Source organism: Giraffa tippelskirchi, chromosome 2, assembly GCF_054371585.1.
Source record: "Giraffa tippelskirchi isolate mGirTip1 chromosome 2, T2T-mGirTip1v1.2.pri, whole genome shotgun sequence".
Taxonomy (NCBI): Eukaryota; Metazoa; Chordata; class Mammalia; order Artiodactyla; family Giraffidae; genus Giraffa; species Giraffa tippelskirchi.
Genome location: NC_137276.1, coordinates 49,312,807 through 49,337,434, shown reverse-complemented (window position 1 = coordinate 49,337,434; position 24,628 = coordinate 49,312,807). Strand labels below are relative to the sequence as shown.

General features: G+C 37.6%; 1 protein-coding gene across 5 annotated transcripts in view; it reads right to left on the bottom strand.

Annotated features, from left to right (window-relative positions):
* Positions 1-24,628, bottom strand: part of PARG (poly(ADP-ribose) glycohydrolase) — a 123,400-nt gene that overhangs the window by 83,430 nt on the left and 15,342 nt on the right. For 4 of the 5 annotated variants that reach the window (XR_014074267.1, XM_081561240.1, XM_081561256.1 and 1 more), the window contains 3 exons: positions 22,366-22,488; positions 22,149-22,232; positions 14,216-14,290 (listed from right to left, as the gene is read on the bottom strand). Coding sequence is in view for 4 of the 5 variants with exons in the window: in XM_081561240.1 (XP_081417366.1) it covers positions 14,216-14,290; positions 22,149-22,232; positions 22,366-22,488 (282 nt within the window). In the remaining variant the exon portion in view is untranslated. The remainder of the gene's footprint in view (positions 1-14,215; positions 14,291-22,148; positions 22,233-22,365; positions 22,489-24,628) is intronic. The other variant, XM_081561264.1, reaches the window with a different exon arrangement.

The window sequence follows — 24,628 nt, the reverse complement described above, 5'->3', positions numbered from 1 at the left end:
CATATACTATGACTGTTTTATTATTATAGTCATAATAGCTATTGGCTATTGTTTGGACAACACAGGTCTAGTCCTACTTGCTACTCCACTCCAATGAAATACTCACCAGAGCAATGCAAGGAAGAGTCAAAGTTTCCAAACACATATACAGCTGGATGGTGAAAATACATACAACTAAACCTGCACCTATTTGTCTGTGGGATTTTAAATGCTCCTAATTTTAATCCATTACATTGGGTTACTTTCTGGTAACTGCAATTCATTTGAAAATACAGATGAATTTGAAAATGGAAAAATATTCTTTAACTTTTGGCTTTATAGTCTATAAAAACTGAAGACATGTGACAACTGATATAGCATTTAGTTACAACAAATGAAATAGATTATGAGCTCAGGCTCAACTCAAGCTAGACTCTAGCTTAAGTCTTAATCTAGACTCAACCTAATGAATGTTATCTAGGACATTCATTCTTTTCTTATATACAGAGAATCCTGAACTGTGGATTAGCTGCGCTCAGGAATCCAACAAAGAAAACAGACTAGCTGATCCAGCCTCTACTTTACAGTTAACTAAAGTTAAGTTATATTGTTAGCAGTATGTTGACATTTAGTTCAAGCATATATTGAGTGTCCACTTTACCCAAGACAACATATTGTGCACTGTGAGGAATAAACACAAAAGTAGACAATGCAATTCAAGGTCTCTGTCCTCTAGAAACTTACTACATTTTTCGGTAAAAATCCCATATAAACAGAAATAAGGGTTATATGTACATGCCTCACTTTTTCTCTCTACCAACTGCCAATCTCAAATGGTCAACTATCACTTTACACAAGTAGTTTCTAAATCTTTTCAATAAAAGACTATGGCTTAAGATCCACACCTGTGTGTTTTCCTTAAATACACTGAAGTTAAGTTTAAGAAACATTAACTGAGCATCAGCCATAAGCTAGAAAACACTAAAATGCTCTGGAAAATGCCAGCTTCATGAAGGATGCACACATTTTATAGACAGATCATGTATTATGTAGCAAGTGCATGGAGGTAGGCACAGGTACTACTATGAGCACAGAACAGAGTTTTTAGGAGAGGCTGGGAGGACAGAAAAGAGTTTCCAGAGGAGATGAAGACTGAGCTCTGTCTGGAAGGATGGATTAAAAGCAAGACAACTGTATGCCAGAGAACTATAAGCAAGTAGGAGTCATTAGAATATCAGATTTGGAGCAGGAACGTAGCAAGAAATGATGCTGGAGAAATGGGGAGAGGCAAGGCCACGGAATATCATAAATATCATCCAATAGAACTGAGAATAGATGAGGTGCCACATAGGGTCTGAAGATACATGCTTCAGATAGCTCACTGTGTGTGAGCAGCATAAAGGATGGATTTGAAGGGAACACCACTGGACAGAAGGGTCAGCTGGATGACTGCTGCAATATACCATCTGAGTCATGATGACAGCATGGATCAGACGAGTGTAACAGAAAGAGAGGTGAGTCTCAAGGGGTATTTAGGAAATAAATTATGTCTTAATAGAAGAAGTGGACAGAGAGAAGGAGCTTAAGATAAAAAAGCTTTGAGTGTGCCAAGCATTAAGTGGTATTTAAAGCTCTTGGCACTACGTTAAGTGACCGGGGCATAACAAAGAACAAATCACAGCCTCCTTCAAGGAAAGGTATGGGAGATGGACAAGTAAAAAGTCAATAACAGAAGTGACAGCTATCCTGAACACTAAGAGACAAGCAAGCGTTAACCAAGCATCAGGGGAAAAGGATGAGGCCAGAAAAGAATCAGTGACAAGTGTTTCTAAAGTATAATTCTGTTCTGGACCTGCTAAATTTGAGGAACAAAATAAGACTGGCTTTTCCTTTGAATATCAAGAAAAAAAATGAATGAAGAATTCTGAAAACCCAAAATGAAGAAAATGAAAGATTCTACCTTTTAGATGGTCTCAGATCTCTCAGTGAGGTGTGAAGTAAGAGCAGGTAGATAGGAGCACATGGGTCAAGATCAGAACAACAAAAATATTCAGAACCACAGAGTAAAGAGGAAATACATAAAAGATGGTACAAAGAACCAAAGGCCAAGTTAAGATTCAATAATGTAAAGTCTCAGTAAGGCCCATTAATAAGATTTATGATTTATTTCCTGCATTTCTCCTTCCCTTCTTTACTTTTTTAAAGTAAAACCCTCTATTTGTCAAGAGCAAAAGAAACAGGTAACTGGATGCTACCAGAGTTGGAAACTAGCAGAAACCAAAGGTGAGGGAGGAACTAGATTTTAAAAGAACACTACATTTGACCCTTGAACAACGCAGCAGTTAGGAGTGCCAACCCTCTGCATAGTCGAAAACATGCATATAATTTATACTTGGTGCTGTGTATCCAACTGAGCTATCAGAGAAAGAGATGGGAATACCAGACCACCTGTCCTGCTTCCTGAGAAATCTGTTTGCAGGTCAAGAAGCAACAGTTAGAACTGGACATGGAACAACAGACTGGTTCAAAATAGGAAAAGGAGTACGTCAAGGCTGTCTATTGTCACCCTGCTTGTTTAACTTATATGCAGAGTACATCATGAGAAATGCTGGAATGGATGAAGCACAAGCTGGAATCAAGATTGCCGGGAAAAATGTCAGTAACCTCAGATATGCAGATGACACCACCCTTATGGCAGAAAGTGAAGAAGAACTAAAGAGCCTCTTGATGAAAGTGAAAGAGGAGAGTGAAAAAGTTGGCTTAAAACTCAACATTCAGAAAACTTAAGATCATGGCATCTGGTCCCATCACTTCATGGCAAATAGATGGGGAAACAATGGAAACAGTGAGAGACTTCATTTTTTTTATTTTTGGGGGCTCCAAAATCACTGCAGATGGTGACTGAGCCATGAAATTAAAAGATGCTTGCTCCTTGGAAAGAAAGTTGTGACCAACCTAGACAGCATTGCCAACAAAGGTCCATCTAGTCAAAGCTATGGTTTTTCCAGTAGTCATGTATGGATGTGAGAGTTGGACTATAAAGAAAGCTGAGCACCAAAGAATTGGTGCTTTTGAACTATGATGCTGGAGAAGACTCTTGAGAGTCCCTTGGACTGCAAGGAGATCAAACCAGTCCATCCTAAAGGAAATCAGTCCTAAATATTCATTGGAAGGACTGGTGTTGAAGCTGAAACTCCAATACTTTAGCCACCTGACGTGAAGAACTGACTCATTGGAAAAGACCCTGATGCTGGGAAAGACTGAAGGAGAGAGAAGGGGACGACAGAGGATGAGATGGTTGGATGGCATCCCCGACTCGATGGACTTGAGTTTGAGCAAGCTCCGGGAGTTGGTGATGGACAGGGAAGCCTGGCGTGTTGGCAGTCCATGGGGTTGCAAACAGTCAGACACGACCGAGTGACTGAACTGAACAGAACTGTGTATCCATGGTTCCCCCTTATCCATGGTTCTGAAATAGTACCTGTCCCTCAGCTTTTTTACCTTGCCTGAAGGAGCTTTTCCTATTGGCAATTTTTCCTTCTCAAATAGAACTTGTTAGAATGAAGAGGAGGAGTTGTTTTTTCTCCTCAGCCCCTACTACTAAATGTTGTCAGATTCAACCAACTGTGGATCGTGCAGTACTGTAGTATTTACTATTGAAAAAAAATCCATGTGTAAGTGGACCCATGTAGTTCAAACCCAGGTTGTTCAAGGGTCAACTGTCCAGGTACCACGCTGGGCAGGAAAAGATAGGAAGGCAGGAGAGAGTCAGTAGATTACAACCGTTTTACTAGGTGTGTTCCATGGGACACAAGCTACAAGGGAAATAATAAGCCACTAACACAGAAAGGCATTTTGCTTATAAGTAAGTTTGGGGAAAATAATTAGTTAACTAAAACTAAGCAGGTTTCTCTACTGTATGACTCCTCAGAACTATTCCCAGTAAGAGGATATAACATGTAGCAAACTTTGCTCATTCAACCCTTTATTTAAAAGTATCAGAACAACACAACCTGGCAAACTGGCCCAGAACAAAAGAGATGCAAGCAATAGCCTTAAGAACAGTGCTATAGGAATAAGTGAGTAGAAAACTAGGAGGCTATGGTAGGAAAGAAATGCAGAATTAGTGATGCTAGAGAAGGAACTGGCCCAGGGCACAATGAGATACAGTGTGTGATCATGGGTTAAGACAATAGAGGGTCTCACAGAGACTTGAGTCAGATTAGTGTATAGGTTACGAATGTGATTACCAAACGAAGTTGCCCAAGTTGATGTCAGATAATAGGGCTGAGAGGAAAAGAGGTGCCAAAAATGAACAAATAAAAATGGGAAGAGGGGATATAATAGATGGCAAAGAATTCTAAGGAACAAAGGCAGTTGGGTATTGGTAGGGACCATTCCTAAGTCAGTGCTTTTAAATAATGCCAGATCTAAGGCCACAAGCCAGTAAAGCCACTTTTTTTTTTTTTAAGAAGATTTTTCTCTTCTTTCTACCTATGATTCAAATCTTTGAACTTCTTAGGCCTCTCTTAATTTGGTTAATTGGTTTCCAAGACAGTTCTGTTCCTTAATCTAACCATTTCCAGTTGACCTAAGGTGTGGGCGGTATGTTCCTCTCTAGGTACCAATTCAGAGGCTAGTTCTGATGGCATACAGCTTAGGGCACAGATGAGATCCACCTCAGCCCAGCTCTGTAAGTTATGAGCCTGGGTTTACACAGATCTAGGTCAGGGCCAGACAATTCAACACTGGATAGGAATCAGTAACGGGGCTGAGGGGAAAAACAACTCCTCTTCATTCTAGCAAGTCCCACGTAAGAAGGAAAAACCACCAATAAGGAAAGCTCCTTCAGCCAATGTAAAAGGTTGAGTTAAAGAACAGGCACTACCCAAGGAGAGAGGTTTAAGAATGATGCTGGAGTAGAGCAGTAGCTCTCAAACCTTCATATCAGAATTAGCTGTGGGTTGTGAAAGCAAAGATGAGTGGGCCTCAACTTCAGAATTTCTAATTCAGAAAGTTCAGGGTAAGGAAGGAGAATTTCTATCTCTATCAAGTTCCCAAGTGATGCTGTTGCTGCTGATTCAGGGGTCACACCTTGAGAACCACTTCAGAGCAGGGTTTCTTATCTTGGCACTACTGACCTTTTGGGCCAGATAATTCTTTGTTTTGGGGAGTATCATGTTCACTGTAGGATGTTTAGTGGCATCTATGCCCTCTACCCACCAGAAGCCAGTAGAACCTTCCTTCAGCTGTGAGAACCAAAAATGTCTCCAGATCTTACCAAAGGTCCCCCAGGAAGCAGAATCACTCACAGATGAGAACTACCACAACAAATTGTAGTGGTTATATAGACTGGAGTACATATAGATTCTGGAATGAGTGGCACCCAGGTTGAAATCCTGGCTTCATCACTTGAACAAATTACTCTCTAATAATTACTCTCTAACAATACTCTCTAATCCTTGGTTTTCAGTTGTTCATTTGTAAAATACAGTGTCTATATAATGGGGTATTTGTGAAAATCAAATGAAATAAAACATATTGCTTATACTGTACTTGGTACACAGTAAAGCTCTTAATAATAAGCAGCACCACTGTCTTCACTGCAGATAACCTAGTAGGATACTGAATCAAACAGAGGAGATTATCTACAAGGTGAACCTTGTAGAAGGGTTAATTCTAGGAGGAGATAAGGCTAAGCCTGGAATGGATAAGAATTTGCATGTGAAGTGAAGCTGAAATGGTCTGCAGCTTAAGCAGCAGGCCAGGAAAAAGGAAAGGGTTAAAAAGGGAGACAAAAGTCAACTATGAGGAAAAGAGGCTGTGTATACAGCTGCTTAACCCAGTAAGCTGAAGTAACATTCCACTTCCAGTGGAAGAAGATGCCCTGGTTCTACAGGTAGAATGTTTTGTCTACCCAAAATGCATATGTTGAAATCTGTTCCTCCAATGTGGTAGTAATTCGGAGCTGAGCTGAGGCCTTGGGGTGATTAGATGATGATGGTGAAGCCATCTTAAATGGGATTTAGTGCCTAATAAAAAGAGACCTCAGGGAGCTCTCTTATTCCTTCTACCTTGTGTGTGTGAAGTTGCTCAGTCATGTCCAATTCTTTGCAACCCCAAGGACTGTAGCCTACCAGGCTCCTCCGTCCATGGGATTTTCCAGGCAAGAGTACTGGAGTGGGTTGTCATTTCCTTCTCCAGGGAATCTTCACGACCCAGGGATCGAACCCGGGTCTCCTGCATTGTAGGCAGATGCTTTACCATCTGAGCCACCAGGGAAACCTTGTGAGGACACAGCAAGAAGACAGCCATCAATGAATCACGAAGCAGGTCCTCACCAGACACTGAATCTGCCAACACCTTGATCTTGCACTCACCAGCCTCCAGAACTATGAGAAACAAATCATCCACCCAGTCTGTTCTGTTACAACAATCTGAATGGGTTAAGACGCTCTATTTCTGAGTTGGGCATCCCAGGGCTAAGGTGGATTAGACCAATAGCATAGCTTGGTAGTCCATTCGAAAATATTCCATATTTCACTGTGCTGGAAATGGTTCTTGCAGAAAATGTCTTTTTCTAGTGCTTTCCAGGTAATCAAAGAGCAACAGAGGCAACAAGGTACTATGCCACCCAGTTTACTAAAAATTTCTTTAACATTGTAAAGAATAATTGCTCAAATAGCTTAGAATCTGACTGCCCCATAAAGTTAATCATTACTTGTCATTACCATAGCAATACATGATGGGTAAGTACTTTTCACAATTAGTAACAAAAGTAAAATACAGAAAGAATTATTGGCTCCATCCTCTGGAGATGTAGCCACCACATAGCTACCATGGCACTAATGGTATACTGTACCACTCCCTGCATCACAGGGACAATGGACCTGTTTAGTTCTTTACTACCGACTTTACTGCATTGTTTATATAGGCTACACGTGCAAACAGTACATAAATTTGAAAGCCAGCTTTACACTGCTTTTATTTCTTTTTACTGTTTTTATCTTCAGATAATATATACTACAAAAATCCTTTTAGTGTTAAATATGAGATCTTACATGTGTTATCAGGAGCTTAACCAAAAGGAACACAGAATTTATTTTTATGAGCAGAAGCATAAGATGAGAAGCCATCTAACAGGAATATGACTATGATTATACATCAAGGTATTATGTCAAATTGCATAAAAAACAAAAACTCACCTCAGAGCTGGTTGATAGAGATACAAATCATGGAAGAGATTAGAACATGAAATTATCATCACTCCTCCAACAGAGCAGATTTCTGGATCATGAAATCAATGACACAGCAACATTTAAAAGCAATGGCTTCCATAACTATTTGAACAAAGTAGGTAAGGTTGGAGTTACAGGACATTAATGTACTAGATTAATTCCATTATTAGAATACAGGAGGAATTCTGCTAAAGAAATTTTCACTTTTAGATGCCTATAATTTCCATCCTCCTTGTCTCCACACACATAAATACGACAATGTTTCACAAACACTGTGATCATTGTTTCAATGATCCAGGGCACGGAAGGCTCAACCAAGACTGATTATCCATAACGACTCAGCAAGTTTATAAAGCAAGGTGCACAGTTCCAACTGGAGCAATTAGTTCCATGAGATGTGCACTATTCAAAATAAATCATGAATGAGACCCTCAACATATACTCCAACCCAAAAGTATACAATAACCAAACCAAGGGGAAAGTCCACATATTTCATAATAATCTAAAATTTAATATTTTGTTGCCCTATTTAGCTCTCTTTTGGCTCCTACAGTCCTCATGAATTAAATCAAGTCAAGTTGTAAAGCAATGCAGACTTTATTGATTCTAGGGACTGTGAGTCACTAAGGGAAGAAGTCCAAAAAGGTTAAATTTCCACTGAACTCCAAATCAGAGGTTCGAAAGCTAGATGAATAAAGATATTAGCTGTAGTCTTGTGAAATATTCAAGGCTGCTTTCATTTGATTAGGAATTTGCTAACGGCTCTTTATGACAAATGTAACAAGGACACTTTAAATCTTTTAAGCTTTGAAGAAAGGTCCAAAAATAAATTAGCTAAGAAGAATTCCATTTAGAACTGAAAGCTAAGGAGTAATATGTTTATTATATACATTCAGAAGCTTACTTCTACATTACTTTAAAAAGAAAAAAAAATGGTTATTGTGAAAGGCCACAATTTTTTTGATGGTTCTTGGTTTAAGAAATTTGTTCTGATTTGAAACAGTGGTTAACAACCTGGTGCCTTACCTCAGCTTTTCCAAAACTAGTCTAAAAATTAGTTAATAATGTTCCATAAAATGTTTATAGATGTTTATAGAGATTCTGGTGGGGGGACTGGGTAGGAGTAAGGGAATGGAGAGAGAAAAAACAAAACAAAACAAAATCCTCTAATATTTTTGCTCTAAAATTTTTAATATACAAATAAGTACTAAGTACATTTGATATAGCTGTTACTTAGGTAAGCTGTCCATAATAGTATGGCATGCACCAGAAGGCCAGGAAGTCTGAAAGACACCACTTACATATGAACGCACACGATGCCCAAGTGATGCATAAAAATACAACTATTGTGTTTTATCCTGTTAAATGACAGGAGACTTACACTAAGATTTATGTCTAATGTTTTCAATATATTATATTTTAACTTTTTTATCACATAAAAAAGATGAGTCAAAACAATTCCTTCTAGCCATTACTTTATAAATGTGAGATGACTTTTTTGGTAATCCATTTTAACAGAAGCTTGTATTTGTTTTCTCTGAGTCTCTATTGTTGTTCTGTCAATAATCATAATTTTTAAAGTCTAGGTCAAAGATGTCATTTTAGTTAAACAGCACACGTCTCAATTTTTGGGACAAAGAATTCTGATGCACTTGTTTTTTAAATGTAAAACTACACATAAAGAACTCTGAAGGAAAAGGTGACTTAGGCATACTTAGTGTGTATCCTCCAAAACTCAATATTACATCCATTTACCTTTTAACATTAAGTAACATATAAGCAAGAACGCTTAAGTTCATTACTGATAGACTTAAACACACTCATTTACAGGAAAGAGGTTTTATGCAATCTTCCCCTGACAAGTCAGAGGATACCAGCACACAGGACAACACAAACTCAGTATTTGAATAACTCTAGCAAAGGCAAGAGTCACACAATTACGAAGTTGACATAAAAAATTTACTGTGTAGGTATTACTTAAGATACAGACTTCATGCTGTATTTATTAAGTAAAAAAACTGTAGCTTCCAAAGAGGAATATATTACTAGCCTAATCACAACAACAAAACCTTTCAACTTTAAATTTTTCCATTCTCTAACTTTTAAATGTCCTCTCATTCCGAAACTCTTACCTCTGATTCTCCACCTTTAGCAGCCACAGATGTAAAAAGACAAAAACAACAGCACCCCACCCCAACCCGATTTCATTATTTATGGCAGGCTTTCTGGATAAACTAACACTTCAGCAATAAGTGAACCGTGAACTTCCAGACGTTCAAGCTGATTTTAGAAAAGGCAGAGGAACCAGAGATCAAATTGCCAACATCTGCTGGATCATCGAAAAAGCAAGAGAGTTCCAGAAAAACATCTATTTCTGCTTTATTGACTATGTCAAAGCCTTTGACTGTGTGGATCACAATAAACTGTGCAAAATTCTGAAAGAGATGGGACTACCAGACCACCTGACCTGCCTCTTGAGAAACCTGTCTGCAGGTCAGGAAGCAACAGTTAGAACTGGACATGGAACAACAGACTGGTTCCAAACAGGAAAAAGAATACGTCAAGGCTGTATATTTTCACCCTGCTTATTTAACTTATATGCAGAGAACATCATGAGAAATGCTGGGCTGGAGGAAGCACAAGCTGGAATCAAGACTGCTGAGAGAAATATCAATAACCTCAGATATGCAGATGACACCACCCTTATGGCAGAAAGTGAAGAAGAACTAAAGAGCCTCTTGATGAAAGTGAAAGAGGAGAGTGAAAAAGTTGGCTTAAAACTCAACATTCAGAAAACTAAGATCATGGCATCTGGTCCCACCACTTCATGGCAAACAGATGGGGAAAAAGTGGAAATAGTGGCTGACTTTATTTTTCTGGGCTCCAAAATCACTGCAGATGGTGACTGCAGCCATGAAATTAAAAGACTCTTACTCCTTGGAAGGAAAGTTATGATCAAACTAGATAGCATATTAAAAAGCAGAGACATTACTTTGTCAACAAAGGTCCGTCTAGATGGTTTTTCCAGTAGTCATGTATGGATGCGCGAGTTGGGACTATAAAGAAAGCTGAGCGCCGAGGAATTGATGCTTTTGAACTGTGGTGTTGGAGAAGACTCTTGAGAATCCCTTGGACTGCAAGGAGATCCAACCAGTTTATCCTAAAGGAGATCAGCCCTGGGTGTTCATTGGAAGGACTGATGTTGAAGCTGAAGCTCCAATACTTTGGCCACCTGATGCGAAGAGCTGACTCATTTGAAAAGACCCTGATGCTGGGAAAGATTGAGGGAGGGAGGAGAAGGGGACGACAGAGGATAAGATGGCTGGATGGCATCACCGACTCGATGGACATGGGTTTGGGTGGACTCTGGGAGTTGGTGATGGACAGGAAGGCCTGGCGTGCTGTGGTTCATGGGGTCCCAAAGAGTTGGACATGACTGAGCAACTGAATTGAACTTAACACAAGTGAGGAAATAAGAGGCCTATTCATTCCTATCTTTTCTATTCCAGACATAAAACTAAAAGTGGAAAAGAAGATGAAATAGTCACTAAAACCTTAGGTTTCCTTTCAACAACTATTCCACTTACTGAAAAAATTTACTATACAAACCAATTTTAGAATTAAACTTCTTTATTTTGAATTGACATTTAGATTTACAGTGAAATATATGTTCAAAAAGTACACTGCTGCTGCTGCTGCTAAGTCACCTCAGTCGTGTCCGACTCTGTGTGACCCCATAGACGGCAGCCCACCAGGCTCCACTGTCCCTGGGATTCTCCAGGCAAGAACACTGGAGTGGGTTGCCATTTCCTTCTCCAATGCATGAAAGTGAAAAGTGAAAGTGAAGTCGCTCAGTCGTGTCCGACTCTTACCTACCCCATGGACTGTAGCCCACCAGACTCCTCCATCCATGGGATTTTCCAGGCAAGAGTACTGGAGTGGGGTGCCATTACCTTCTCCGAAAAAGTACACAGAACATATCAAATATGGATGGCCTAATGAATGATTATAAGGCAAACATACTTTTTTTAAGTACCATCCAGGTCCAGAAATAGAAACCAGGATCACAAAAACAGAAGCAAGCTCTCTTAAAATACCCCACCTCCACACCCCTCTTCAATCACTACTACGTTAACATGCTATGTGAATTTCACAAGCTAACTCACTGAGAACAAAAAGAAATAGTGCCACAGTTTATGTGAGGTGGAAGTATTTAAAATACCTCTAAAATGCTTAATGGGCTTCTCTGGTAGCTCAGATGGTAAAAAAGCTTCCTGCAAAGCGGAAGACCTGGGTTCAATCCCTGGGTTGGGAAGATCCCCTGGAGGAGGACATGGGAATCCACTCTAGTAGTCTTGCCTGGAGAATCCTCATAGACAGAGGAGCCTGGCAGGCTGTGTCCATGGGGTCACAAAGAATCGGACACGACTGAGCGACTAAGCACGAACACAAAACACATTAATACAGAAACTTTCTTAATATATAGGACATTTTGCTATACTTTGCTGTGAAAAACGCCAGCAATAAGTGTATCAATCCATTTAGAATACAAATTATAGAAGTGCTTGAATTTAATTTTGTGAAACACCACACAGGAGGGCCATAAAACACAGATTATTTTTTCCCAGCATTTCCAACAGCTGGCAGGAAGACCAATATTAGCATTCAAGATGCAAAAAACCACTAAATAACGGCCATTGCAACTCAGTAGCACCCAGATACTTAATTATAAATTACAAAATAACAGATTGATTTCTGTAATCTTGCCTGGTCTCTGAAAAAATAAAAAAAGCTTAGTCAATGCTTCTCCCTTTCATCCTAAATAAGGGTGCTCACACAGCAGGATTACCATGATTCTGGGTCTCTTATTTCTTACACTAAATACTAGCATTTAAGTAATAACTGTAACATGGAATCACACTAATGACTGTTTATATTAACACCTCCTGTTCTAAGGTAGCATGAATTTAAAAAACCTATTCCTTATAGAACTAGCCAAAGCAAGGTTTTAACAAGATAAATGTTAACAGCCCCCAAATAAACTTAAGTGTAAAATATTAAAACTGATATGATGTTAAATTTAAACTTCATTTTTTTCCTTGCAAAATAAGCCATTCAGAGTTGAGTGTGACATTTAAGTAAAGAATTCCTAAATACTGTTAATTAGTAACACTTAAGAGCCCTTTTTAAAGAAGCATTCTTACTCCAAAATGTGGACATAGATAATGAAAAGCAAATATAATTCATTTATAATTTAAAACCTAGCCAAACACCTGTTTCCCTTGCACTAAAGATCTCCTTTCACTCCTCCAATTCCACCCACATATATGTCTAATTGTCTCATACTTAACTTCTCACTAAACCCTGCAATGCTGAGCAATGTTATCCCTGTGGGCTGTGATATGGTAAAGTTCTATATTACTATATTTGGAGATTTGAAGGACAGAAAAACACACAACAGTTTTAAACATCCAAGATCTACTGTTAAGTACACTGACAATGGCAGAATAGCAGTCATAGAGAAGAGCCTTAATATCTAGACATGCTTTACACAAAGAGAATTCCTTAAATCTCTAATATTGGAATGGCTAAGTAAATGATACATCATTTGATGGAATATTATGTAACCATTAAGACTAAAAATGATAAATTTGTGTAACATAGCTTTATATCATTAAATATTTTAAATATGCTTTTATATCAACATGTAACTACAAAAATAGAGAGAAAATTTAGAGAAAACAGTAAGAAAGGAATATTTGGTACAATTGTGAGGACTCCCCCAACCCTCCCACAGGTTTACAAAGTAAATAAAACCTAGAAGGTCAAAAATGTAATAACTCCTCTCTCTAGACAACTATAAAACTATCATCAGCACCTAGTAATCACCTCACTTTATGATCTACACTAAACACACCAAAACTTGCTACATATTACTCTTACAGGGCTGCTTCTGGGCAAGGTCACCAGATAAAAGGGAAACAAGGTCCTGTCTGAGTAGACTGATTAAGAAGAGAGGAAAAAATCACTTCCTTACCTCATATCAAAGTGACAGAGGTATTTTAATCCATGGCATGTTTTATTGCCATCACAAGGCATCAAATATAAACATTACTTCCTATCAAAATTAACAACTGTATCCAGTTTAAGGCATAACTACATACACGAATGAGTATAACTAGTAAACTCTAAATAAGGTCTTGTGTCAGTTTCCTAGTTTTGATACTGAATTATACTTACTTAAGCAATCAACATTGGGGAAGACAGAATAAAGAGTGCATGAGACCTTCCCTGTACATTTCTTTATAATTTCCTGTGAATCTATCATATCAAACAAAAGTTAATAAAAAAAAATATACACACACACACATATATACTGCCAGTTTTTCAAAATGGATGAAACCCATTCTTCTAATAGTACTATCAGAGTGGTATTCTTCACCTTGCTGAGAGCATACTAAATTGCTACAGACTCCTTTGGGAAAAATGATTTTATAGCATAAATCCCAGGCCATAAAAGTTGTGGCTTTTGACCTAGCCATTTAATTTCTGGGAATCACCTAAAGAAACAACATCAGATTTGTGTATATATATATATATGTATTTATATACATACATATATGTATACATATATGTATACATTTATATACATACATATATAAAGATATTACTACACTGAAACTGAGAACAAAGTAAAATCGATGCAACCTAGGTGTTTGAGGATATGGGAATCATTAAATTCTCAAAATCTAGGCATGAAATATTATGCAATCATTTGATAATACTGAAAATGGTATAATAATACAACAGGAAATGCATATAACGAGAGACTAAAGCAAAATTAAAAATTAGCTGCACAAAAGTAACAGGAAATATTTCTGATAAAAATAGAGGATGATAATGGTGTTACTATGACAGAATTATGTGCATTTTTTTCAAACTTCTTCATTAGAGATATTATATTAGTTTCATAGTTTAAGAAATAAGCATACTTTTACCTTATCCCAGAAATCAATCAAAGCTGTAAAGTCCCATTTCTTAGAATATGCCACATTGTACTTCAGAATAGCATCCTACGGAAAAAGCATAAATAAAATGTTATGATACAGTAAAGTGAATTATCTAGGAATAGCCTGTCTCCTTTATGAATTATTTCCAGTATATTTCTTAATGTTGGACAAGTTTCTTCCACCATTAGCTACTCCATATCAGCAGTTATGAACAAACAGAATGCATACTAATTTTTAGTATTCACTTAAGAAAACCGAGATTAGAAAGGTCAAGTAATAGAGGGGAAAACATAATTACTCTAAAACATGTACTCTAAACAGAAGCAATATAATTCAAATGGACAAAAATTGGATCTTGGGGATTAAAAAAAAGGAAATATTAATAATACAGTGATTTTTGGTCTTTAATAGGGTCATACTACATATACAGATATATAATGTATAAGCATTAAGATTCCATTAGGAGAGGAATTAGGGAAAAACTATCTAAAAAGGTTCCCTGGGGAAGAGAGCAATAATGAAAAAAGATGGAGGTCAAACTAGTGTGCCATCTACTGGTGTAATTTTAACTGTCTGAATGCTATACACTAGATCGCTTCAGTCATGTCCGACTCTTTGTGGACCTATGGATTGAAGCCTGCAAGGCTCCTCTGTCCACGATTTTCTCTAGGCAAGAATACTGAAGTGGGTTGCCATTTCTTTCTTCTCCTTAACCCTAACTGTCTGAATAGGCAGCACTTTACCTGTGGGGTAGGCATAAGACAATCCATTAGTTACACAGAAAGAACTATGGTATCTCATCCTTTTAAATTTCTATTTGATTATAAAATATTAAATTAATATAGAATTTATAAAAAACCATTTATAATTGCAATATACACCTCAAGATTTTTTACTGAAGGCATATTAAGTCTGAAAAACATTGTGCCAGATTATTACTATAAACCTTCTAAATTTCCTCATCATTGAAGAAAGTTTTTAAAAATTAACACTCTGCCAAAGAGCTTCCTGAAAAATATTTCATGTCACATAAATTATCACCAAGCATCTTGGCTACAAGAAATTAGCCAATAAAAATGTGTATTATCTACTTCAAGTAAGAAGATATCCAAGTTCCTTGAAAAAGGAAAAGTCATCAACCATAAAATAACATGACAAGAAAAAGATTTTAATTTACTCTTACAGCTATAATACAACATTTTCTATTAAGAAGGAAAAGATTTTAAGAATTTTTTTCCCCCAATTACTGGTATTTGATTTCAGGACCTCAAAGAAAATATTAAATAGCAATGTCTATAACAGCGAACAGACAAACAGTGCATATAGTGGAATAAGCTACTGATACACTCAACAATACAGATGAATCTCAAAGATCTTCATCTAAGTGAAAGAAGCCAGACACACTAGCATACCTAATACATGATTCCATTCAAATAAAATGTAGCTGATATTTAGTTAAAAAAAAAAAAGGCAGATCAATAGTTAGTTGCCTGCAGCCAGTGCAGAAAGAGGAAACTGATCACAAAAGGGTAAGAAAAATCTTTGCAGGTGACAGGAATGCTCTGTATCTTGACCGCAGTGGGAGCTTCAAATGTATATGCAAATGTCAAACTTCATCAAGTTACACTGTTTAAAAGCATGTACTATCTAATATGTAAATTATTCCTCAAAGTTAGTAAGGAAAAACATTCTAAATAGCATTTATACTCTAATTCTGGAATCGAGATTGCCGGGAGAAATATCAATAACCTCAGATATGCAGATGACACCACCCTTATGGCAGAAAGTGAAGAAGAACTAAAGAGCCTCTTGATGAAAGTGAAAGAGGAGAGTGAAAAGTTGGCTTAAAGCTCAACATTCAGAAAACTAAGATCATGGCATCTGGTCCCATCACCTCATGGGAAATGGATGAGCAAACAGTGGAAACAGTGGCTGACTTTATTTTTCTGGGCTCCAAAATCACTGCAGATGGTGACTGCAGCCATGTAATTAAAAGACGCTTACTCATTGGAAGGAAAGTTATGACCAACCTAGACAGCATATTAAAAAGCAGAGACATTACTTTATCAACAAAGGTCCATCTAGTCAAGGCCATGGTTTTTCCAGTGGTCATGTATGGATGTGACAGTTGGGACTATAAAGAAAGCTGAGTGCCAAAGAATTGGTGCTTTTGAACTGTGGTGTTGGAGAAGACTCTTGAGAATCCCTTGGACTGCAAGGAGATCCAACCAGTCTATCCTAAGGGAGAACAGTCCTGGGTGTTCATTGGAAGGACTGATGTTGAAGCTGAAGCTCCAATACTTTGGCCACCTGATGCGAAGAGCTGACTCATTTGAAAAGACCCTGATACTGGGAAAGATTGAGGGAGGGAGGAGAAGGGGACGACAGAGGATAAGATGGCTGGATGGCATCACCGACTCAATGGACACGAGTTTGAGTAAACTCCGGGAGCTGGTGATGGACAAGGAGGCCTGGCGTGCCTGGGGTCATAGAGTCAGACACAACTGAGCGACTGAACTGAACTGAACTCTAATTCTTTAATGGAGTTGTAGAATTAGCATTAGCTCCTAACTAATATTTACTTCAGTCTTCAAGTCTCAAAACGAGTACACCATGAGGTCTCCTATCACCAGAAAAACTGTACATGCTAAGTCGCTTCAGTCGTGTCCAACATTATGTGACCCTACGGTCTGTAGTCCACCTGGCTCCTCTGTCCATAGGGATTCTCCAGGCAAGAATAATGGAGTGGGTTGCTATGCTCTCTTCCAGGGGATCTTCCTGACCTAAGGATCGAACCCGTGTCTCTTATGTCTCCTGCATTGGCAGGCAACCGGTTCTTTACCACCAGCGCCACCTGGAAAGCCTGGGTGCTACTCCATACAGTATTCTTGCTGCTGCTGCCAAGTCGCTTCAGTCGTGTCCGACTCTGTGCGACCCCATAGACGGCAGTATTCTTAGACGACTGATTTTTTTTTCAGTTCATAATTCACAATAAATACAAGTTAAAGCACAAGGAAGCCCATTCTTTGCAAATTATCAGACATATTATTCACAGAAATACTACAGTGTAAACCAACTTGTGAGGACACTGTTGCTTTTTTAAACTTATAACATCTCTAATCCCTCTTAATTCAACATCAAATGGCATTAAAAAAAAAACACCAAAAATATTATTATATTCTATAAGGATTTAATGTTTTCCCCTCCCTCTCATAGTGCTCCTTCAGCAAAAGAAACAATTACTGTAAGTTGACAGAAGAAAATCTCGAGAGATTACTCTGTTACGCTGAATCTACCATAAAATAAACAAGAAAGGGAAATTCAGATTAAATTAATTACCCCCTTTTAAAATCATGGCACACTAAGGAATTGCTAAAAGAGGTGAGCATCAATGTAATTTAGAACACTATTATTATTATGTATTTGTGTTTAAAGAAAAAATATGTAAATTCTTAAATAATCCTGTTTGTATGTCCCTAAGTTAGTGTTTTTCATATAGAGTCTGGACAGTATTCCTGATTGGTCTGCTTGTGCTTGAGAGTTTATAAATGTGGTTTTGGAATGAATCAGCTCAGTTCAGTCGCTCAGTCATGTCTGATTCTGTGACCCCATGGACTGCAGCATGCCTGGCTTCCTTGTCCATCACCAACTCCCAGAGCTTGCCCGAATTCATGTCCATCGAATCGGTGATGCCATCCAACCATCCATCCTCTGTTGACGTCTTCTCCTCCTGCCTTCAATCTTTCCCAGCATCAGGGTCTTTTCCAATAAGTCAGTTCTTCACATCAGGTGGCCAAAGTATTAAGAGTTTCAGCTTCAGCATCAGTCCTTCCAATGAATATTCAGAACTGATTTCCTTTAGGATTGAGTGATTTGATCTCCTTGCAGTCCAAGGGACTCTCAAGAGTTTTCTCCAATACCACAGTGCAAAAGCATCAATTCTTTGGCGCTCAGCTTTCTTTATAGTCCAACTCTCACATCCATACATGACTAGTGGAAAAACCATAGCCTTGACTAGACGGAACTTTGTTGGCAAAGTAATGTCTCTGCTTTTTAATATGCTGTTTAGATTTGTCATAGCTTTTCTTCCAAGGGGCAAGCGTCTTTTAATTTCATGGCTGCAGGCACTTTGGAATGAATACAAAGGCCAGAAAAACAACACACTGTAGAAAGGAAAGCTGGTACTTTAAATAAAGAAGTATCTAATTAAAACCCTCCAGAAAGCAGGAATAGAAGGAACATATCTCAACATAATAAAAGCTATATATGACAAACCCACAGCAAACATTATCCTCAATGGTGAAAAATTGAAAGCATTTCCCCTAAAGTCAGGAACAAGGCAAGGATGCCCACTTTCACCACTACTATTCAACATAGTTTTGGAAGTTTTGGCCACAGCAATCAGAGCTGAAAAAGAAATAAAAGGAATACAGATAGGAAAAGAAGAAGTAAAACTCTCACTGTTTGCAGATGACATGATCCTCTACATAGAAAACCCTAAAGACTCTACTAGAAAATTACTAGAGTTGATCAATGAATATAGTAAAGTTGCAGGATATAAAATTAACACACAGAAATCCCTTGCATTCCTATACTCCAATAATGAGAAAACAGAAAGAGAAATTAAGGAAACAATACCATTCACCATTGCATCAAAAAGAATAAAATACTTAGGAATATATCTACCTAAAGAAACAAAAGACTTATATATAGAAAACTATAAAACACTGATGAAAGAAATCAAAGAGGACACAAACAGATGGAGAAATATACCGTGTTCATGGATTGGAAGAATTAATATAGTGAAAATGAGTATTCTACCCAAAGCAATCTACAGATTCAATGCAATCCCTATCAAGCTACCAATGGTATTTTTCACAGAACTAGAACAAATCATCTCACAATTTGTATGGAAATATAAGAAACCTCGAAGAGCCAAAGCAATCTTGAGGAAGAAGAATGGAACTGGAGGAATCAACCTGCCTGACTTCAGACTCTACTACAAAGCCACAGTCATCAAGACAGTATGGTACTGGCACAAAGATAGAAATATAGATCAATGGAACAAAATAGAAAGCCCAGAGATAAACCCACGCACATATGGACACCTTATCTTCGACAAAGGAGGCCAGAATATACAATGGAGAAAAGACAATCTCTTTAACAAGTGGTGCTGGGAAAACTGGTCAACCACTTGTAAAAGAATGAAACTAGAACACTTCCTAACACCGTACACAAAAATAAACTCAAAATGGATTAAAGATCTAAACGTAAGACCAGAAACAATAAAACTCCTAGAGGAAAACATAGGCAAAACACTCTCCGACATAAATCACAGCAGGATCCTCCATGACCCACCTCCCAGAATATTGGAAATAAAAGCAAAAATAAACAAATGGGACCTAATTAAAATTAAAAGCTTTTGCACAACAAAGGAAACTATAAACAAGGTGAAAAGACAGCCTTCAGAATGGGAGAAAATAATAGCAAATGAAGCAACAGACAAACAATTAATCTCAAAAATATACAAGCAACTTCTGCAGCTGAATTCCCGAAAAATAAATGACCCAATCAAAAAATGGGCCAAAGAACTAAACAGACATTTCTCCAAAGAAGACATACAGATGGCTAACAAACACATGAAAAGATGCTCAACATCACTCATTATTAGAGAAATGCAAATCAAAACCACAATGAGGTATCATTTCACACCAGTCAGAATGGCTGCTATCCAAAAGTCTACAAGCAATAAATGCTGGAGAGGGTGTGGAGAAAAGGGAACCCTCTTACACTGTTGGTGGGAATGCAAACTAGTACAGCCACTATGGAGAACAGTGTGGAGATTCCTTAAAAAACTGGGAATAGAACTGCCATATGACCCAGCAATCCCACTGCTGGGCATATACACCGAGGAAACCAGAATTGAAAGAGACGCGTGTACCCCAATGTTCATCGCAGCACTGTTTACAATAGCCAGGACATGGAAGCAACCTAGATGTCCATCAGCAGATGAATGGATAAGGAAGCTGTGGTACATATACACAATGGAATATTACTCAGCCATTAAAAAAAATACATTTGAACCGGTTCTACTGAGATGGATGAAACTGGAGCCCATTATACAGAGTGAAGTAAGCCAGAAAGAAAAACAACAATACAGTATACTAATGCATATATATGGAATCTGAAAGATGGTAACGATAACCCTATATGCGGGACAGAATGAGAGACACAGATGCATGGAACAATTTTATGGACTCTGAGGGAGAAGGTGAGGGTGGGCCGTTCTGGGAGAATGGCATTGAGACATGTGTATTGTCATATGTGAAACAGAGCACCATTCCATGTTCGATGCATGTGACAAGGGCTCGGGGCCGGGGCAGTGGGATGATCCAGAGGGATGGGAGGGGGAGGGAGGTGGGTGGGGGGTTCGGGAAGGGGAACACATGTAAACCCATGGCTGATTCTTGTCAATGTATGGCAAAAACTATTACAATATTGTAAAGTAATTAGCCCCCAAGTAAAATAAATAAATTTATAAAAAAAAAAAAAAAAAAAGAAGTATCTAAAATGCACTGCAGTAGAGAAATGTCAAATTTTTAAAAACCTGGACCTATCATATTTATTTGCAAGCTGATATTCTGCATAGAGACCTCCTCTTTCCCTCTACCAACATTCACCAACCGTGATAAGTTAACAAGTAGTAAACACAAAGAATTATTTCTTTATACAGTATAACTTTTAAGTTTATCAGCATACTATTCTGGGGCTCAGATATGTTTTTAAAAATCTGTGCGAAAAGCAAATACTGATTACAAATTGTTTTCACAGTAATAATGAACACAACTCAAATGATGGATCAAAATGTTTAAAATGGAAAAAATCAAATTGATATAACTGGATAAAAGGATAAAGAGATTTATTTAGTTTTATGTTTGTACACATGTAGTTAATGTATGTTTACATTTGTGCACATGTAATGAACATATTAACAATAAGTAAGCTCTAGCAGACCCTGAGAATTTCTCCCATTTAAAAAAGTAATTACAAGGCTGAGAAACACTATCCCTAAGAAATGAAATTTTCAAAATGAATTATGGTACAGTGTATCACTGTTTTTCATATGAAGGGAAAACAAGAGCTAAGGAAAGAAAAAGGGAGTGATGGAAAAGGTACAGAAAGTTAAGAATAACTTGTAAGTATAAATGAAAAATCAGTATAAAACCTAAGAAACAGTACATAACAAATTAATCTCTCAAAGAGAATGAAGCCAGTTTTACGGAAGTATAAAAAATCTGTTTATAGTTAAAAAGACTTTAAAAGTTTATATAAGGCTATAGTGCCAAAAATAAACATATACTCAAACAATCTAATGATTGCCCTTACAGACTTAAATGAAATATTTTTTAAATCAAAAAATAAATTATTGCCAAAATATAAGATTAATAAATTATGAAACTGCTAGAAGCTGTTATTAAAAGCAATAAAAAGTACAATGTTTAATCATTAGAAAACTCAGCTTCCCTTCGGGCAAACAATGCTGAAGTCGTAATTCTTCCCTGATTTACTTTTAAAGACATTTCAGAAGCAGAATAATTCTAAAACAAAAAGAAAAGCAAAGCCCAGGATGAAAGGAAATTGGATGGGGAATCAAGAAACAGGTCTTATTCCTGGTTCTCCAAATTATTCCGTGTGGCTCCAGGCAAGTCATTTACAACTTTCAATTCTTCTACTCATTACCCAGAGATGCAGTATAAACCAAGAATGTCTCTGAAGAGAGTTCCTCAGGAAGCAAGCACTTTGCATATAAATAACGCTGTTACCTAAGTCTATTAAAGATCAAACAACATCTCTGAGGGAAAAGACCAGGGCTCATCTCTAAGAACTACATGTAAGAGACAAAAATCACAAAAGAACATACCTTCAAGTTTTGGGGTCGAGTGAACTTGTTGAGAAGTGCAGTCTGAATGAGCTCCCACCGGCTCCCTGCAGTTCGCTCACCATTCTTTAAGGAAAAGAAACACATGAGGAAACTATTCCTAGTTCTCTTACGTGGCAGAATCAGAAGCCAAACAGCAAGCATTAAAATATCTTTCAGAGACTAAAAAAATATGAGTTCTGTCCAGTTTTGTTCTCACCTCATCTTCCACAGGGTACAAGTTTTGTTCTGAACAAGGCATCTTAACATGCTTGTTGTCCCAGAGATCTTTAAAATGTGTTGGGAAAGGTTTAGGAACTTCTCCTATTCGCAAAAGATCTACCTGAAATGCAAGAAAACTGTAAGTGCATAAAAACTAGCCATATCTTCTGTAATATAATCCAAAGAAATCAGCTGAAGTAAATGCTATGAAAATACAGACCAGCTCCTAGGCAAGAAATCTCGTAAGTCTTTTTCAGCTGTTCCCACTCCTTACCTTCAGTTAGTTTCCAAATCATCTTGTCCTGGGCACTTTTTCTTCATCCCATCCAGTTCCCTGGTCCTTATTAATCCTTGACTTAATTTCTGGTAACAGCTTTCTATCCCTCTCCCTAACTTCCAACTGCTCCCAGATACATTAATCCCACATAAAACCCCTATCCTCACTTGGGAATAATATTATCTTTCTAAAGTATCCCCAACCTTCTAATCCTATAACGGCTCCCTTCTGCCTATATATATTCTAAATGATTCCAATTTTTAATATCCTCTCTTACCCAAAACATTGTCTGTTTAAACATCAACCTTCAATACTCAGCTCAATTTTCATTTCCTATAAGAAGTCTTTAAAAACTTTCTAATAGGCAGTAAGCTTATTCTCTCATTTTATTAGATCATTATCATACTAGAGCACACTTTTTTCCCTCCTCCACTGGACTCTAAACTTAAGAATAATAACTATATTAACTTTGTATTTTGAGTATTTACAACAGAGCCAAACATGTATGTTTTTAATATGTATAAGTGTTTATATACGCACAGTTGATCTTTGAACAACATGGGTTTGAACTGCGCAGGTCCACTTATACAATTATCTTTTTCAATAAATACATACTACAGCACCACACAATCAGCAGTTGATTGAATTACTGAATGTGGAACCTCACATACAGAGGGCCAACTGTAAAGTTATACTCGGATTTTTGACTGCCCAGAAGGTTGGCACCCAACCCTCAAACTGTTCAAGGGTCAACTATATATATATACACACACTGTTGTTGTTGTTCAGTTGTTAAGTCATATCCAACTCTTTGTGACCCTGTGGCCTGCAGCACACCAGGCTTCTCTGTCCTCCAACTATCTCCTGGAGTTTGCTCAAATTCATATCCACTGAGTTGGTGATGCTATCTAATCATCTCATCCTCTGCTGCCCCCTTCTCCTTTTGCCTTCAATGTGTATATATGCACATAGATAAACATACATACACTGCTTATAATAAATACTAAGTAAATGTTTGAGGAAGAAGATACTTCAAAACAAAAAAGTTTTACATTTTGCCCAATCTGGACATTTCACATAAATGGAATCATGCAAAATGTGACCTTTTGTGTCGAGCCTCTCACTACACATAATATTTTCAAGGTTCATCCATACTATAGCATGAATCAGAACTTCACTGTAGATCATCAAATAATTACACAAATAAATATAAAATTTCAACTGTAAGATGCTATAAATGAGAGGTTCATAATGTCTTAAGACTCTTTCTAGACAATTTTAACTTATATGGTGAGCTTAGGGAATCCTTCTTTGAGGAAGGAGCAATTGAGCTCAACTCCAAAGGTTAAAAAGAAGTAGGAAAAGGTGAAAGGGACAAAAAAAAAGGAACAGCCTGTGGAAGGAAAGACTGTTAAATAGGCAGCTTCACTAAAAGCCTGCAACCCAAGAGAAATAAATTTGTAGGCCTTTTATACAGGTAACCATTAAAAACACAAGTGTGTATAAGACTACTCCAAGAGAGGAAAAAATAACAGGACCTATGAAAAAGTCCTGGAGAACTCTAACAATGTTTAAGGGCCACATATAGAAAAAAAGCTAAAAAGAACAAAGCAAGGGTTTAAGGAGGCAGGAAGAAAATCAGAATATATGGTGTCAAGGAAGCCAAAGGATGAGAATATTCCAAGGAGGAAACAAGAAAGGACGTTCAAGAGTCAAAAATGGCTGAGCCATCAATCCTGCCAAAAGTATTTTGTCCTCCATATGCAGATCCCAAAGGTGACTTTGTCAAGATCTTCCATGTAATCTAAGGTGACAAAAACAGGTACCAGTAGAGCTTCATACATAGGGGAACATAATATATAAGAATATATGTATCTTTGGGTGTCTGTCTGTTTAAATGTGTGTGTGCATATGTATAGCGCATGCCTATACATGTGTTTGCCTATATGTGTGTACATGTTTGTGTGTGAGTGTGTGTTGTATG